General features: G+C 39.0%; 1 protein-coding gene across 1 annotated transcript in view; it reads left to right on the forward strand.

Annotated features, from left to right (window-relative positions):
* ccdc88c (coiled-coil domain containing 88C) overlaps nt 1-16,060 on the forward strand; it is a 74,726-nt gene extending 58,666 nt beyond the window's left edge. The window contains exons 26-30 of the mRNA XM_077240126.1: nt 4,272-4,478; nt 7,834-7,908; nt 7,995-8,063; nt 9,951-10,198; nt 13,830-16,060. Of these exons, the coding sequence (XP_077096241.1) occupies nt 4,272-4,478; nt 7,834-7,908; nt 7,995-8,063; nt 9,951-10,198; nt 13,830-14,696 (1,466 nt within the window). The 3' untranslated portion in view covers nt 14,697-16,060. The remainder of the gene's footprint in view (nt 1-4,271; nt 4,479-7,833; nt 7,909-7,994; nt 8,064-9,950; nt 10,199-13,829) is intronic.
* The last annotated feature ends 699 nt before the right edge of the window (nt 16,061-16,759 follow it).

Consider the following 16,759-nt stretch of genomic DNA (forward strand, 5'->3'; position numbering starts at 1 on the left):
CACACATACATTATGTAAAAACAAACCTTTATTTCGAATGCGATTAATCGTTGCCCAGCACTATTTTTACTTGGACTTAAATTATACAATATAAGGAACAAGTGGCAGCATCAATAGTGAAAACGATTACAAATTAGAAAATTGCTTTCATATTAATCATGAATAACACTAGAGTCGATTGAATCATACTCATGATGCTCCTTTTCAAGCGATTTGGGAGTCTTGACGCCCATACGAGTTCAGAAAACTAAACTAAACATACTCAGGTTTGCACTAAAAGCTCAAATTTGTCCAAAAAAAAAGTTGGGAGACTTTCATTGAAACTGCAGTAAACCAGCATTTAGTGTGCTCTCTGTGTTGTCCACTAGGGGGCGCCATGCGACTTTTTCTCTGGGTTATTGGTATTAAACAACCTCTTTTTCTTCTTGACAACCACTCAATGAACCAACCTTGATGTAAATTTCGATTTTCAGTCTATCATTTCTCAGCTTTCCAAGTAATAATACTTTCCCAAGTTTCATTTATATTATTGCATGGCCAAAATAATCTTCAAAGGAAACCTCTGGGCTTCATTCTTCATGAATCATAGATGTAGCCATTTTTCAATCTCTGAATCATCATTTCTTCTCTTCCACTGACCCCTCTCTCTCTCCCTGTCTATGTATCTGTCTGTACATTAACCCTCACACACTCCAGCCCCTCCAGCGAAGCATTTCCGCTTTCTGAGGAGCAAGAGCCAGGAGAAAATGCGCGTTCCGGGGACGCCGCCATCTCGACGATCCATTACCAGACGCCTACGCTTCTGGTCCTCATCTGATAACATCGTCCCCTGCCCCCCCTGCGAGCCTTTTTCGCATATCGGCCATTTCTAACTCATTATTCTTTCCATCAACATCAGTCACCATCATTACTCTTTCCATCTACCATTATTCACAATTTTTTCTTTTCTTTTTTTAAAAAAAGCATCAAGCTAAAAAGCATTAGGCACTAAAACCAGCCAATGCACACCTCCGAAACGCTAAATAAATAAGCATTTTTAAATGTTCCTATCACCCTCACCATCACAGGCTCACAGTACTCAATCAAGACGATGAAACACACATGAATACGCACAACACACACCTTAACCACACCTCATTTAAATGCTCTGGGGGCTCTGGGACCGGGCTGCGGGACTCTCAATGCCACCCTGCAGTAAGTAATGTGAATTAAATGGAGCGAAATGCAGCCCGCTTTGCGCTTGCCGTGAGAAATGTGTGTTTGATAGTGCTAGCACTGAATAATGCGGGTTAGGTGACCGCAGTTGCAAATCAATAGTTATCAAATAAAGTGCATGCATACAGAGAGATGATGAAAGGTAGACGGAGGCGACAGCTTCATCAGATACTCCTAGCTGATTGGAGGATTTATGCTGTGTGCTTTGATGTGTGGCATGTGAACTTGCATTGCTTAAGTTTTGCTCAAGAATGGCCTGCATTATTTAGATTATATCCAGCAACTAGTGTCCAAGTGTGTCACCCTTTTTTTGCATCTTCCTTTGTACGTCCACTGTAGGTCATGTACATGTGCATGCGACGGTCCCATTTATGTGTGGAGGATTGACATGCAAATCAGATGAGATGCATTGATTTTTACCTTAGCCTTTTCAGCGCACATCACTTATAAAGACCATTGTTGGGGGTGGGGATGTGTCGGTATGTCCCATAACCACCACTCTTAGGACAGCAAGAGGTATCTTAATTGTACAACAGCTTCATTAGGATTAAAATAATTAGATTTACATGTTGCATGGTTTGTGTATTAAGCAAATAAGAAAGTCTGAAGGTAATGTGATGAGATGTGTGATAAGTTATGTGCACCGTACAGCAGGAAACACTAACCTCAAACACCATTCTGTGTTTATTTTTAGTTGTAAAACGGATGGTTTCTGCTTCTGTGCTTATTTTGTCTCTATTTTTGCATCTAAATATTATGCAAAAAATATCCACAGCCGTAGTTATCGGTTGGCACGTGCACTTTTACACTGAGCCATGCCGCTCATACACACAATGCACGTTTGAGTCTGGCTTGCAATATTTCAAAACTCATTTTTGACATTAAAAGTGATTAAAAAAAAGGCAAAAAAATGATCTAGAAATACTTGGCTCTGTAGCTTAGTGCTTAGCACATGCACTTTGACACAATTGAGCCATGGTGTTCATATAGATGATAGATGACACATTTCCTGTCTCATTTATGTAATTTAAAGTGATAAAAAGGCCAAAAACATTATGCAGAATTACCTGGAACTTTAAATGATCGCTTAACACATGCAGTCTGGAAAATACAGCCATGGTGCTCATACAGATAAAACATATTTGAGTCTTGCTTGCAACATTTCCTCTTTGCATTTGTCATTAAAAGCCAATATGTAGAACTTCTGTTATAATGTTCTAGGCAGTTATGGAAACTAATGTCTCCTCGTTTTAAAAACCATGTGAGGGATCATTTGCACAATGGCTCTAATATAATCTCATGGAGCACCAGAGTTTTCCAGCTGGTGTTTTAGTTTGGACACAGCAGTGAAGCTTAAAGGAATTTTTGGGTTAAATACAAAGCTCTATCCACAGCATCTGTGGCAACAGTGGCATGCTGTCAATTTATCACAAAAAAAATGTATTTGACTTGTTCGTCAATGTGTAAAAGCAAACAAAAATGATGTTTACAGTAATCCACTTAGCTTGGAAGTCTGTGGGTCAAGACATCGCACCAGAATGCAAGTTTAAATGTGCACTTCTGGCTATACTGTGTAGCCACAAGACTTAAAGGTACAATGTGTAGGATTTTTGCAGTATAATATCCAAAAACCACTAGGCCAATGATATATATTTTGTTTAGTTGATTACTTACATTATCCCAAATGTTTAAAACAATTTGTAAATCGTGAGAAAATTGCGATTTTAGCCAAGGAAACGGGGCGTGTGAGCCGGGGTGAGGAGTCGCCAGTCAATGACGTCATATCCGCGTTACCCTCGGTTTCCGCCAGGTTTGACCTCGCACTGCCATAGTAACCATGGCAACAGACGTTGACAACTGGCCCGTTATGCCTAGCAGGACGCTCACGCTGTTGTTGTTTTGTTTAAACATTTTGGACCATGGCAAGCAGACTTTGAGACAAAAAGAGGACTAAAATGAAGATCAACATCTTCCGAGATGCTGAGAGCTCCACGTCCGCGACTAACTTCGACTTGACAGAGACGCGAGTGTTGCATGTACTTTTAGACAGGTGAGCAAATGTACATAAAACAAATGTTATCAATGTAAATCAATGTTATTTAGTTCAACATGATGAAATGTTAGAATATGATCTGTATGTTATTCTAATGTTGATCTAGCTTAACGTACTTAGTCTCATACAGCCAACACACAACCTAACTAACAACATTCAACACACTCAAATGCTGTTTAGTGTGATAGTGTAATTGTTAGAGCAAGTGAAACAGCGCTGCATTACCTCAAGTTTGATTCGTCTAATAAACTGACCTGTGTGCGTATTAATCCAGCACTTGCGTGTAGTTCGGTAGAATCAAATGTCCTTATTCTTTTATATCCGCTGGACTCGTGTGTGTGTGTGTGTGTGGCGCTGGTATACGTCTTGCAATCGCGTCCTGCTTCACACCACAGTCATGTTAAAAACATTAATGTATTCACTCATCCATAAAAGATCCATCAGCTTGACGACAAGATCCATAATTCAGCTTAATGTGGAATATACGTCATCAGTATACGCCTTTGTTATTGTAAGAGGTTAGCGACCCCTGGTGGCGAAAAATCCTGCATATTGTACCTTTAACAAGATATAGTAGATTATTTCAACTATTACATGATCATGTAAAGCCAGTTTGGATTTGGAATATAATTGCACATAAAAATGGACAACTTCACTGCTCAAATAATTAATCACTTAAGACAGACACTGACTGGTATGTTTTTACTAAAATTATTTTCTGTGGAATCCATCAGTATTTCACAGATGCTACTGATAGAGAACTTGACTTGTTTTGAACCCGGAACATTCCCTTAACCTTATTTAAAGTCTATGGAAGTCTCTGTTTGAGTGTTTTTTGAGTTCATGTGCATTTTACTAACACATGCTTATGCTTTTGCCCCTGACGACTCCTACAGCTTCCTGCAGCGTCACTGGAGCCCAGCAGCAGCGCTTGCACTGCACATACTCTGTATACCTCACAGATACCGACCTTTTCTCTTGAATATTTTTTTTTCTTTTGAAGTGTTGAACGACAGTGGAGGATCCAGAGGCAGAGAGGGCTATCACTCAGTAGGGGGAAGTATTGAGGGCATGAACGGGTATGAGGAACTGGTCCGATGGAGGGGCAGGGAGCCAGGAGCCACCTGTTCAACTCCACTGAGCCGCAACTCCCACAATGCACCAGTCTTCACGTCCTCTTCTAGCTTGCGGCCGGGACGCAGGCCAAAGGGTAACCCTAAATTATGCAGATTAGTACATACAGTGCCTAGCATAAGTGAACACACCCATGCTAAAGTTGACTAAAAAGGAGGAATAAAAAAATCTTCTTATAGAAATTGATCTTAATGCCTGAATTTAAAAAATATGGAAAATTCCAACCTTTAAGGACACCAGTTTTCTTTGTGAATGAATAATGTATCGTAAATAAATAAATGTTCTTCTTTAAAATACAGGGTGCATAAGTCTGGACACCCCATGTTAAATTCCCATAGAGGCAGCAGATTTGTATTTTTAAAGGCCAGTTATTTCATGGATCCAGGATAATATGCATCCTGATAAAGTTCCTTCGGCCTTTGGGATTAAAGTATCCCACATCATCACATTCCCTTCACCATATCTAGAGATTGGCATGGAGAACTTTCCATAAGATCATCTCTCAATGCAAATCATACCAGCTATTAGCCTAACTGAAATAACACCATGCCGATCTCTAGATATGGTGAAGGGAATGTGATGCGATCTCTAGATATGGTGAAGGGAATGTGATGATGTGGGATATTTTAAATCCAAAGGCCGAAGGAACTTTATCAGGATGCATATTATCCTGGATCTATGAAATAACTGGCCTTTAAAAATAAAAATCAGCTGTCTCTATGGGAATTTAACATAGGGGTGTCCTGACTACGGCAAATCATCCTTTTGAAATGAAACTACTTTTCTAGGTGGTTGCATGTCTGCTTTAGTAATTACTTTAGTTATGCTTCATCCATTTTTCAATTTGAAGGATGAGTGGAAATAATTTTCTGTGGTAACCAGTTGCACACCATGGATGCATTGCATACAGCGTCACGCTACCTACATTTTTAAACTGATTTCCAGGCTAAATTACTGATGGGTGTTCACGGTTAATGGCTCTACCTACTCTGTCAGCTTCTCAATTTTTTTCCATATTTAAGTTCAGTTGTTGAAGTTTCCGTTAAGAGAGTTTGTTGTTTTTCATACCGCATTTGTTTATTTAGCCATTAGCAAGTTTACATTGTGTAATGTGCCACGATGTACACATGGGGGCTTCATTTTTAAACACCACTGACCCTCTCAGTGACTCTCACCTCCCAGCCAAAAAGCCTGAAGCTCATTTCATCAATTTACTGTCAGCGTAATAGCGAAGCGCTCACTCTAAACCAATGTTTATTTTCAAGCGCTTGAAGCTTTCTCAGACATCCACTGCACTGCGTAAACAAGCAGTCATGCTCGTACAAACGCACACAGGAAGACTGCAGTAGCCGGAAGCATATCATGTTCAATAATGACACTGTTCTTAGAAGAGCATCTTTAAAAGGAGAACTAAATTGTGCAGGAAAAAATGATGTATTAAAAAATGTATGCTACATATTATGGGTGTGACAATATATCGTGTCACAATATATCGCAATACAAAAATGTAACAATATACTCGTGGATAGTGACAATATGTATTGTGTATAGTTAACCCAAAATGAAAATTACAGTGCGTGAAATTCTAGTTTACAGAGTTTCAGTGTAATTATTACTACATTAAACTCCTATATATAATGTTGAATATAATGTATAATAATGCAGTGGGGCAATATTTGTGGGTCCTGATAATACCAAATGTCTTGCGTTACCAGTAAAATGTGGCCTAGATTATTTTAAATATATCTAGCCAGTGAGTACAAGCATATTCGTCTAAAATAATTCTGTATTTTCAGCTTCAGAATCATGACTATTTTTATTCTGGTGTCTTTATTGTCCTGTTCATTGGGTTTCCATGCCCAAATCCAAGACTATTCATTTAAACACATAATGTAACACAAATGTAGCATTTTTTTTTTGTTAACCTTTTATCATATGTCTAGGAATATCGCAATAATATCGTATCGTGAGTTCAGTATCGTGATATGCAGTGTTGTGCTAGTTACTAAGATATAGTAACTAGTTACAGTTACTAGTTACTTCATTCAAAAAGTAACTCAATTACTTTGTTGATTACTTACACCAAAAAATAATGCATTACTGTTAAAAGTAACTTTTTAGTTACTTTACAAAAAACATTCTTTAATGTTCCCATTAATATTCTTTTATGCGTTATGGTCTACACAAACACAAAACTGACTTAAACAGAAAGTAAGTTTTAAACACTATTTTATTTAAGTCAGACCAGCACAAACTGAATATATCACAAGGATTTCTGATGTGACTCGCTATGCTGACTCGCGATCTTCACAGTAGACGCGGCAGAGAGAAATGCACATTTCATACGGATTGCATAAGCAGAGAGCAGTCTGTAGTCTGTATTCTTTCGTTTTGAATTGTTCTGTTTAAAAGTAGACATGTCTGTGAGGCAAGTAGGTTACCTCATACGCCGAGTTTCGGTTCATTTATGAGACGAGCTCCAGTTCACGCGCTGGCGCCTCCGTTTCGTGATTAACTATCGTCTGCTATATTTACTTCTTATTTATTAAATCTAGGCAATTGGTTGATAAAACATTGATTAAAATTAAGATACAATTAATACAAAACGCAATTCACTTTAAAGAAAGGTTTTGTGCTTTCTGTTTGATGTCTCTGTGAAAGTTTTAAAGCATATCTTAGTGCCGCTTTCAGAGCGCTCACGTATGGAGAACAGTCACGTCTGTAACATTGTGAACACTAAAAATAAAATAAATATTTTGTTCTGAGGAGACTGAGAGCCAACCCTTCTTCATCCGGTGGGTAGTAATAGCCTACTTTGGTTTGCGCAGTGTAATTCACAGAATTACTAAACAATATTTTAGGCCTATAAATTCAGCCCGTATAAATGTGCATTTTCTAAGCTTATGTAACATTAGGTCAGATGTCAAACACAGGTCAAAATGTAACATTATTATGAAATTGATTTCTTTATAGGCTATTTGCTATTAGTATAGTAAATCCTTCTGTTTTTATCCAACTATGTGTGGGCCTTATGTAAAATACGGGACAAATCGCTTCCCTTATTGATTTGATACGCATTTTACTTGTAAATACGGGACGATTCCGTATTTTAAGGGACGGGTGGCAAGCAATCCTACCACCAATCCTACAATGCGTCGCTGCTGCAAACAGGTTAGGCTGTAGGCTACACTTCAGCCACAATTAATTCATTTAAAAAAGTAACGGACAACGCACCATATGGTAACGGTAACGGAGTTACAGTATTAGTAACTGTCAAAAGTAACTGCGTTACAGTAATGCGTTACTAGTAACGCGTTACTTCCCAACACTGGCGATATGTATCCAATCGTGACATGAGGTTATCTTTACACCACTACTACATATACTAATATTTTCACTGCCACATTGTTGGGCTACACTCTTACTTTTAGGGTTGGTCTCGGAGGAAGACTTGCGCCATCATTCCCCAGATGCTGGCTTTGGCAGCGGTGTCCATGGAAACACAGGTAAGAGAATTAACTAAATCAATACATGTTGCCTGTACAGCCTGTTTACTTCCTGTGCTTATTCAGTATGTGATGTGTACCCACAGGCCACCGGCCCAGTTCTGCCGAATTCAGCCGCAACACCTCAAGCAGCAATTCCCCCATCAGTTCCAAAGGTGTGTGTGTGTGTGTGTGTGTGTGTGTGTGTGTGTGTGTGTGTGTGTGTGTGTGTGTGTGTGTGTGTGTGTGTGTGCGGTCTGTTATATATGCATGCATAGTCACTTCATTAGCTGCTATGGGAAATGCCACCCACGCACACTCTCTCTTTCAAGAACTATTGGTACCGTAATTGTTCCTTAGACTCTCAGGTTGAAACGAACATTAGCACGACTCCCAGACATTATTAATTTGCAGAGGCAGCTCTGTTGTCGAGAAAGCATTATTTAATTATAAATAAACAATTCAATTATTTAAGTTAATCAAATGGTTATTTTATTAATTAAATGTATTACATTTTTATATATATTGGTGTATTATTGTGGTATAATACACTAGCGTTCAAAAGTTTGGGTTCAGTAAGATTTTTTTTTTAAAGAAATGAATACTTTAATTCAGGTAGGATGTTACATGTTACATATATTTTTCAAATAAATGCTATTTGTCAAATAAATCAACGAATCATGAAAAAGCACTATTTCCACAAGAATATTAAGTAGCACAACGTTTTCAACATTAATAATAATTGTTTAATAATAAACAATGTTTCTTGAGCATCAAATCAGCATATTATAATGATTTCTGAAGGATCATGTGACACTGAAGACTGGAGTAATGATGCTGAAAATACAGCTTTGCCATCACAGAAATAAATTTCATTTTAAAATTTGTTAAATTAGAAAAACAGTTTTTTTTATCAAATAAATACAGTCCTGATGAGCATAAGAGACTTCTTTCAAAAACATCTTGTTTACCCCAAACTCCAGTGTATATTTCAGATTAACCCATCACTAAACAGCCCATAAAAACAGTTTTGTCTTTTTACGCGTCAGTCCGCTGGACCAGTCATTTTGCCATTTAGTCAAATGTCCAGCTATTTGAGAGAACTATTATAATGATTTATTTACACAGTGTACGGTTGCTCTTTATTTTAATACGTAGTATTTTAATTACTATAATAAGTACATAGTATGTACATGGGGAACAGGACTTTAAAATAAAGTGCTACCCAGTGTATTCATTTGGAGACTCTCAATCACTGTGGTGTGGCAAAGTAGTTTGTGGTGCTTGCTAAGAGAAGATAAAAATGATAATGTGCTTTTGATAATAAAGTATCTTGCATTTTTTGCCATTATTGATGAGAGAAGACTTCCTAATGATCAGCGCTAGCCTATTAGCGCCATGTGTTGTTTTATGAACTCAAAAATGAGTTGGTCAGGGAAGCTTTTCAATGTGTTTTAGTGCTTTTTTTGGTGATTTGTTTATTTAATTTGTGGTATTTGATAAAGCAAGCATCATTACCCTGGTGACAAAGAAGTACACTTTACCATACTTTTAAAAAGAGTACTTATTATGGAAATAATATTTAAGACAATATACGTTATGTTTCCTGGCACTTAATTGCATGTTAATTGCAATTAAAAGAAAATGTATTTAAATTTATATTAAATGCAATAGCTTTTAAAGTACATTTTGACCCAATTAAGTAGGACTTAAGTAAATTTACTGCACTGAATAGCTTTTATGATTAACTAAAACACTTTGATGTTATTTATATTGAAAGCTTTATTTTCGAAAACGTAGGTTTCTAATAAGTGACTAGATGAGACAGTTTGAGGTGTCATTTTGCTCTACAACGTAAAGAATGTCAAAAACAGTAAAATATTGATTCAGATTGCACAAAAAAATGAAAGCATGTAAATGCTGAAACTAATTATACTTACTGTGTGAAGAATAGTATTGACACACACTGACCCACATTAGCTACATTTTAATGTGCACATTTTTACGGCCTCTCACACTCTTAAATTGTACAGTTCATCTTTTAATTTTCTGTCTTTCTCCAGGTTCTCTGGACTGTCTTCAGGGTCGATCTGCCAGTCTGTCAAGCGATGATGTCGTTGGACTGGGTTATGAGGGTTCACGTCTCAGTCAGTTGTCTCTGATTCCTCGTAGCTCCACCCTTCCCTGTGATGTCACACCTGCGTCACGCTCTTCCCAGCGGCCCACTTCTCGGCGCCCGTCCTCTCCTGGCAGCGAGATGGTTACTCTGGAGCAGTTCTTGCAGGAGAGCAATGCCCTGTCCCCGCCCACTGTGAGTTGTTTTAACACTAATAACATTTTAAAGGTGCAGTGTGTGATTTTAAGCGGCATCTAGTGGTGAGGCTACGAATTGCAACAAACAAAAGTTACGGTGGCCGACAGGAAAATATGTCATCGTCTGAGACAGCAGAGAGTAGCAGTTCAGCAATGAGGTTTCTAAACAAGGATAAATTAAGAGATTATGTTTACTTAAAGGGTTAGTTCACCCAAAAATGATGTCATTAATGACTCACCCTCATGTCGCTCCAAGCCCGTAAGACCTCCGTTCATCTTCAGAACACAGTTTAAGATATTTTAGATTCAGTCCGAGAGCTTTTTGTCCCTCCATTGAAAATCTATGTACGGTATACTGTCCTTGTCCAGAAAGGAAATAAAGACATCATCAAAGTAGTCCATGCAACATCAGTGGGTTAGTTAGAATGTTTTGAAGCATCGGAAATACATTTTGGTCTAAAAATAACAAAAACTAGGACTTTATTCAGCATTGTATTGTCTTCCGGTTCTGTTCGGGATCCGCGTTCAGTGACGCTGCTGACGTGTGTCTGGTGCGCCCGAGCTTCGTTTACAGTCTGAGGGAGACGCACGCTGGAAACAAAACAATCTTCGCAAACATGTCTAAGGATTTCCACACAGGGGAAGACTTGCATTTTTTTGCCCAGCCATATTTATTTGAACCCGAATACACGGACGCACCAGATACACGTCAGCAGCGTCTTACGTCATCAGCATCACTGCGGACTCGTGAACGCGGATTGACAACAGAACCGGAAGAGAATACAATGCTGAATAAAGTCGTAGTTTTGTTTATTTTTGGACCAAAATGTATTTCCAATGCTTCAAAACATTCTAACTAACCCACTGAGGTCACATGGACTACTTTGATGATGTCTTTACTTCGTTTCTGGACAAGGACAGTATACCGTACATACATTTTCAATGTAGGAACAGAAAGCTCTCGGACTAAATCTAAAATATCTTAAACTGTGTTCTGTAGATGAACGGAGGTCTTACGGGCTTGGAGCGACATGAGGGTGAGTCATTAATGACATAATTTTCATTTTTGGGTGAACTAACCCTTTAATTATTCAGTAAAACAATGTGCTATTGCGAATATTATTGTTACTTGTTCATTGTGTGAGTTCTTTATTCGCTGAACTAAGCTTGCTTCCTTGCACGAAGAGCAACATAGTAACAAAACGCGTTTGTCCATTTAGGGCCACCGTAGAAACATCTTGGCGCATTTCAATGTAAGGGAAACCGCGGTGTGTGTAGACAGAAACTGCTCATTCTGAGGTAATACAAATATAACGGTTCATTAAGTAAGGTCTTTATACACCACTGAAAACTTCTTTTTCAAGGTAGTGAGGAAACGCGCTCTGTAGCGCTGTGTGTTCGCTGTCGGCTACGCTAGAAACATGACCACACAATACGTCGACCTCCATAGAAGGGGGCGCCCGCGGTTATGGAGATATAAATGTCTCATTCTAAGCTAATAAAAACATAACGGTTCATTATGCAAGGTCTTTATACACCACTGAAAACATAGTTATTGATTTTATATTGTATTTCTGTCAATAGATCCTCAGAAATATTACGCATTGCACCTTTAACACTTCTTAGCAAATGTATTTGTTTGGTGGTTTGGCCTTTTAATCCAGGTATAAGATGATCCTTGTGGGGAAATAGTGACACATCCCCCACAATCACCTGATAATTATTCTATAATGTGTGGTGAATCATACACCATAGTCAATGTGAAAGTTGTGGGTGTGTATTTCTGCAGTGAGAATAGCAAAAGGGATCTTTTTAAATGTAACTCATGGTCAGTAGAGACATTTATGCTTCTAAATAAATTAAGCCTGATAGTTGATCTGCACCATGGATTGTTGCTTATTAATTGTGGATTAAAATAATGTATATTGAGTGTTGTTTGAGATGTTTTTAATAGAGATGTTGACCGTGATGGATCTTAACCATTTCAGCTAGTGGCCATAATATTCATATTTGATATTATATTCCTTTATGATAACAGATATGTATATGTTTTCTGCATGCACATTTTGAGAAATGCATGCAACAGGATTCCCATGGTCATAAACAATTAATATCATTATATCAACGATGATTTCCAGTGATGGGGTCCCCCTCCCCCCCAAAAAATAGTATTTCTTAGACTCGTTGAATTTTATCATTTAGGATTCAACAGGGCTGCCAACTCTCACGCATTCAGCTTGAGACTCACACAATTGGCTCTGTTCTCACACTCTCATGCCACACGTCTATTTTCTCACACAGTGAATAAACCGCAAACAGAACAGACAATAAGCTGACGACAAGACAGCAGGTTACTTATGATATGAACAAAGTCTCCAAGCTGAACATTGAAGTTGGCAGCCCTGGGATTAGGTGTTATTTAAATTAGTTAAATATTTGTAACAACTTTTTATTTTTGTGTACACAATTATTGTTTGTCAAAAATCATGAGATTAATTGAAGTCATCATTTTATTAAATTAGCAATTAATGTATTCAGTTAATCCTTGTTGAGCCCTTCAACAGAGAGAGTAAAAACTAAATCTGTTTTTTATGTTTATATAGATGTATATCTAACAATGTTTCATCATAAAGTATTTTTTTAATAATAAATATTTGTTATATTTTAATTAAACAAATTTTTTTGTAGTTTTCCCTAACATTTTAATATTTTATTTTAGTATAACAATGGATAAAGAAGCATAAATATTGCAGTCAATATTGTTCTTACACAAATTAAAATATACATGGAAACATATAGCTGCCTTATTGTAGTAAAAGCTCATCTAAAAGCTCTGGGAACCCTGCATGTAATTACCATTGTAATCTTGAAAATTTGGGGCACAATGGGATACAAAGTTTTTTTCTTTTTGCAAAAAGCTTTATGGTGATTTAGGTTAATTTAAAGGGATAGTTCACTCAAAAATGTAAATTCTGTCAGTAATTACTCTCCCTCATGTTGTTCAACCCCGTAAGACCTTCGTTCGTCTTCAGAACACGAATTAAGATATTTTTGATTAAATCTGAGAGCTGGATCACTCCTCCATAGGCTTCTGAGGGATTGAAACCCCCGAAAAGTTATTAAAGACATCGTTAAAATAGTCCAAGTGACTACAGTGGCTCAATCTTAAGTTTATCAAGCGACGAGAATACTTTTTGTGCGCAAAAACAAACAAAAATAACGACTTTATTTCAACTATTCATGTCCTTCTCTGTGGGCCTCCTTTCTCAGGAGCTCTGCCAAGAACAGGTGGATTTTGGCCTGTCTACTTAATATTTAAGAGCCTCTCTTCTGATTGGCCTGTTGTTTTCTGAGTGACCCACCATTAGTGACTGAGTAGTTCTGACATCACAAATATACGGAAGTCACAACAGCTCGTGAAAAGGCACAGCTACTTTATGCAGGCTGTGTGCATTTGCCTGTGGATCGACTGTTTTGAAACTTATATGATAGTTTCAAAGCCCCTAGACCCTCTGGGTTTGGCTCAGACTCTGAGATAGTTTAAAGCCCCCTTTATCATGAAAAAGCCAGGAAATTTCTGTTTTGACAATACGGACCTTTAATTGATGATTATGTCTTTTTTTTTCTAGGTGCAGACAGGAAGTCGAGAGGATCTGATGACTGATTTTTTCACCAGATCTACTCGACCTGTCCCTCTGCGAGAGGGCGCTAAAACTCCCACCAATTATGTCACTCCAATTATCAAGAATACCCCACCAGAGCTAGATGGCCGGGCCAATAAACCTGGACACAGTGTCAAACCAAGCATTCGTCTCACAGAAACCTCCCAACCTCCATCTCAGTCGCAAACCCTTCCCAACCGAGGAGCAGGACTGCGGCCCTCACCTGTGCAGCAGTCCAATCCCCGCGCCGGCCTGAGCCGAACCTTCAGCCTGGCCTCAGCAGACCTCCTCCGCTCCAACGGACCGGACAGCTACCGCACCGAGGCCAGTTCTCCCAGCCAAACCGACGTGGTGTTGAGGAAATCTGGTGCAGTCGCCAGAGAGAGACCCATGTCCGCTAGGCTGGCTGGATCCTCACCTCTACCTGGAGATCCAGGGCACCTGTCCGTGGACCCCCGTCGCCTCTCTCTTGCTCCACCGAGAGATGAGTTGTCCCTGGCTTGTCCGCCCCCAATGCACTCTTTGTCTACATCGCTGCTGGCTGAACGGGAATACGTTAGGAGTGCTAGTAGCCGGGCAACTGCTCAAACCCGAGCAGCGCCCCACCGTGGTGAGGTGGCCATGGTGACTCCGGTGCGAGCTGTGTCAGCATTGAGGCTGAAGGATTTGGAAGAGGAACCCCAGGAACAAAGGCAGGCAGAGTCGCCTCTACTGAAGAAAACAGACACTGCGGACTTAAGCTGCGCCGCCAAGGAGGAGGCCATCAGCAAACCGGCTTCTCCTGACCCCAACAATGACCCTCAGACTGTGTGGTATGAGTACGGCTGTGTGTAGAGCCTCGGACTTGGTGAAGAAACATGTTTGACGAATGAAACTGCACTGTAAACAAAGAAAAGCCTCAGACAGTTGGTCACGTCCTTCCGGTCTCCATTTCTCCAGGTGCTTCAAAGGCACCAGGTGCATTTGAGAGTCTTGCACACATTCACTCTGACCTGGAAACTAATGTACGGGGCACTTGAATGTATTTTTCCCCTTCGTATCAAATCAAACGCCTTTGATTTCCGCAGCTCCATGGCAGGCCAGTTCTCGTTCTATTCTGAATGTGGAAAACAAAACGTTGGGCTGTGTGCTCGGAGCCACTCCCAGCTTAATTACGGAGTAGCAACTCCATCCATCTTTAGGAGGCGCAGGACAGTTGCAGGTCCATCACCAAGACAGCCTCACAGGGACCCGTTACGGGAAGCGGCCTCTCTCTCACTCGCTCCCTGCTGACAGACCAAACAATCTGCTCTTTTCTGCTTCTTGTGGGTGACCATGTATTTGCTGTAGGACCTGGGTTTGGCTCAGACTCTGTTCAGAGGCAAGAGGACAACACAGAGCCAGAAAGAGAGAGACAGGCAATAGGACAAAGAAAGCACATAAGGTGGAACACTGTTTAGGGAATGGTTTTTAAGTTGAAATCTAGAGTACTGGACACATTGAAAGCATTTAGGGTTGTACTAAAGAGAATCTGAAGTGTGGTGTTTTGTTTTTCCGACACACTCATTTTATAACACTGCACATCTGTTCTAATGACCAGAAGTTCTTTAATTGGTTTATTTATTAATGTCTTTGAGACAATTAAATGACACTTGTTTGTGTGGTTGTTTTAATGTGCGTGTATGCCTAATTTTCCAAGATTTTTTGTTTTGCGTGGTTGATGGTTAAGTCTGATGATGTTGTATACTGGAAGAATGGACTAGTCTGATTGTAAAAATGTTCTTGAAGCATGCCGGTGAAAAAGCCCATGGATTCCCAGGATCCCTCAATCATGTCACCATTTCTTCCCTGTCAGTGGTGCTTTTCTGCCATCTCATTTCACCATCTCCAACTTCTCTGGAAGAGCTGGTCACTGAAAGAGATGGTGGATCTTCATAGAAATATATTTGGAGCAAGCATTCACACTGGATGTGTAAATATAAAGAATCTCTTGTTTGAGTGTGCACGACTACTGGTTAAATGATTTTAGATATACAACTGTTTTATACACTACTGCACATGAACATAGATCATTAACTGTAAGATATGGTGTGAGTAGATACCATAACATCCTTTTACACTTAATGTAACATTTTTTGTGAATGATAGAAGCCTGTGTAGAGAAAGCTGTTGTCCAAAACCTAAACTATTTGTAATAAAGCTTTTTTTTTTTTAAACAATCTCTAAAGTTTCAGTAAATTATACTGTATATTTGCTGTTTTAGTTTCTAGGATGTTTAAATCAGTTTATTAAAAAATTATTTTAGCAACAGATTAGCATAACTTAAGATGTCATTTGATCTAATTCAGGATCAAATGTTGGTTTGTAGTTATTGATAAACTTCTATTTCCCAAAATTAGACAAAATGTGGGGCGGCAGTGGCTCATGTAGGTTGTTTACAAACTGAAAGGTTGGTGGTTCGATCCCCGGTTCCACCTGACCAAGTGTCGAAGTGCCCATGAGCAAGACACCTAACCCCGCTGCTCCCGACGAGCTGGATGGCGCCTTGCATGGCTGACACCTCCGTCGGTGTATGAATGAGTGAGTGAATGGGTGAATGTGAGGCAAATATGTAATGCGCTTTGGTGCCATTGGGTCTGTGAAAGCGCTATATAAATGCAGTCCATTTACCATCCAAAATATTGGTTTGCTCTTTTTCAGTAACTTCAATATAAGAGTTTAAAGTTGATGAATACAATTAAAATTGGAGAATTTTTATATCCTGACATAAAAAGTGTTCAAACCTCGTTTCCAATTATAAGGGATGGAAAAAAAAATGTTTGCAATTGAGGAAATCATGCAGTAACAGGATTGCACGCAAAATGTTGATCTTGAAATTCACTTCCGTAGACCATTTCAGAGGGATAACGAAGTTCCAT

Source organism: Siphateles boraxobius, unplaced genomic scaffold, assembly GCF_051911475.1.
Source record: "Siphateles boraxobius isolate OS27281-9 unplaced genomic scaffold, OSU_SipBor_1 22, whole genome shotgun sequence".
Classification (NCBI taxonomy): Eukaryota; Metazoa; Chordata; class Actinopteri; order Cypriniformes; family Leuciscidae; genus Siphateles; species Siphateles boraxobius.